The 2,408-nt window shown below is 33.6% G+C and overlaps 1 protein-coding gene across 1 annotated transcript in view; it reads right to left on the bottom strand.

Annotated features, from left to right (window-relative positions):
- The window catches only part of LOC106473061 (interferon-inducible double-stranded RNA-dependent protein kinase activator A homolog), a 17,960-nt gene that overhangs the window by 13,215 nt on the left and 2,337 nt on the right, over positions 1 to 2,408 (bottom strand). The window contains exon 2 of the mRNA XM_013933740.2: positions 1,532 to 1,820. Within this exon, the coding sequence (XP_013789194.1) occupies positions 1,532 to 1,818 (287 nt within the window). The 5' untranslated portion in view covers positions 1,819 to 1,820. The remainder of the gene's footprint in view (positions 1 to 1,531; positions 1,821 to 2,408) is intronic.

Raw genomic sequence — 2,408 nt, 5'->3', positions numbered from 1 at the left:
CTTGCTACTTATAGGACCCAGAGTATCAAGTATAAAATGTAGGTAGGCCTTGCTACTTATAGGACCCAGAGTATCAAGTATAAAATGTAGGTAGGCCTACATTAGGCTATTTACTTCAACAACGTTTCCTAAAAACAAATAATTGCAACATCCAAGTATTAGTTTGGGTTCAGCCTGATGTTTATCAATTAACTATGCTCTATAGGGAATGGATACAATGAAACAACCCTAAATTAACTAGATCTCCATCAAGGCTTATCAATGAGGCCAAGCTATCAAAATAATGAAATTCACCAGGAAGAATTCAAGCCAAAAACCAGATATAGGCTTCTTTGTAAAAATAATTCTTACTTTTTGCTTCAGTGTTTTTCAGATGTACTTTATTGTGAATTAGAAATGTTACAATTAAACCTGTGAAATATCCACTTTTATAACTCTTGTTTGTCACTAGGTGATAGTTCCTATGTTATGTTAATGATTCAGAGGGAAAGGTACACTATGTTTCTGCCATTGTTCCATTTTACAAGGGTAATAGGATTATCAAGCAATGAAAAGAAAATTAATAAAATTTGAATTACCATTACTCAATATTGAGCCTTTAACACTGGAGTGATTACACAGGCCTGCAAATTTAAACTTCATAAAAGTTGTTTTGGTTTTTATAAGAGATTTTCTATAATTCAGCTACGCAGATTTCAAAAATAATATTTATTTTTTTCTATCGCATAAAGATTTTTTACAAATCGGAAAGAAAAAGCAAACTCTTATTATTTCATTTACCACAAGGAACATTTTTTATTATGTTTGGGTTCTAGAACTATCGATAAGACAATTTCAATGAAAATGATTCGCTCGTGGAAAAGTACACGTTTAGTGAAAAATCTGCATGTGATGGAGGAAAATGGATATCATTTTCGGATTCAACGTACAGGAATTACTGTAGAACATGTAAAAATTTCAAGATAATAAAACCATCGCAGGCCTCTGTTATTGATATGGCATTTGACGTATCCGTAAAAGTACTGAAATGCCAAAAGTTGTACCTTATGAACCACTGGTGCAAAGTAAAAGAAAAGCATACACTACTATTACGATGCATGAGCTTATGGACCAACCTGTACATTATTTTTCACAAGTATTAAAAGCTAAATGTTTCATTTCAACCATTATTAGCTTATTTCAGGCATACACATCACGGTTAGATACAAATCTAATTATATTCATAAAAACGTTTCAACACAGAATTAACTAGACATCCATTTTCTGTTCTTTTTTACAAAAAATAATAAACAATTGACTCTTCCATTTATTTTATAACAGGAACAATAATGTTGTGATTTATAAAAACAATTTATTTGAGTATACAATATAGTGAACTGATATCTAAAAATCTTACACAGAAAAAATCATCACTTATTTTTATACTTTGAAGATGTAATAAGAGAATTTGTGAAATGATACATTCTACCATTAAAGCATGACTTTACTATAACAAAACAATAAAACATATTGTGAGTTTATTTTTACTTACTCTTTCAAATCACTTGCTAAAGACAAGTTTTCCAGTAATTTTAAGCTTGAATCAATCAACTTATCACTAGCTTGTAACTTGTCAAGAAGAGCTTTGGCAGCAGCATGTTTAGCTTTTTTCTTGCTCTGACCAACGCCTATGGCAAACTCATGGTCTACTTCCACTCTGAATGTGAACGTTGGTTCGTGTACTTGTCCTTCAACAGAAATCAACGTGTAGTCTGCTGTCAGTCCACGATACAAGCAAAACTCTTGCAAAATGCTAACAGGAGTTTTCTTGTGTTCCATATCTACAGGACAAAACAAAAAGAATCAACTTTTTTTCAGGTGCAAGATATTTATGACACAATGCATCTACTTCTCCTCTAGTCCAGTGTTTCTGTGGAACAATTGGAGGGAAGGAAAACAAAAGGGTCAGAGAAGGATGTGGATGATAAGGAGGTTATAGTTAAAGAAAAAAGAATCAAATTATGCAACCCAGGGGCACAGGATATAACTGACAGGGCAGGAGACATAATAAAGGGGGCTAGTGGAGATGCAGTTTTTGTGGTGCATGTAGGGGCTAATGATGTAGGAAAAGGTAGATCAAAGGAGCTAATTAATAAGTACAAGGGGTTGATAAAGGCATTTAAAGAAAGAGGCCACAACTTAATTTTGTCAGGGATACTGCTCGGAATTAACTGTGGGGATGAAGTTATAAGTAGGTCACTAGAGCTAAATGCTAGGCTTAGGTTAGTATGTGAAGATGAGCAAATTGACTGGTTGGACTTGTGGGATCAGTTCAGTGGAAGAAGGGAGCTTTTAGGAATGGATGGTTTACATTTAAATAAGGTAGGTCTGGCTTGTTTGCTGAGGCTATTAACTCAGCTGGTAAAGGG

Source organism: Limulus polyphemus, unplaced genomic scaffold (genome assembly GCF_000517525.1).
Source record: "Limulus polyphemus unplaced genomic scaffold, Limulus_polyphemus-2.1.2 Scaffold5854, whole genome shotgun sequence".
Lineage (NCBI taxonomy): Eukaryota > Metazoa > Arthropoda > Merostomata > Xiphosura > Limulidae > Limulus > Limulus polyphemus.
The sequence above is the reverse complement of the archived record's forward strand: the minus strand, read 5'-3'. Positions and strand labels throughout refer to the sequence as shown.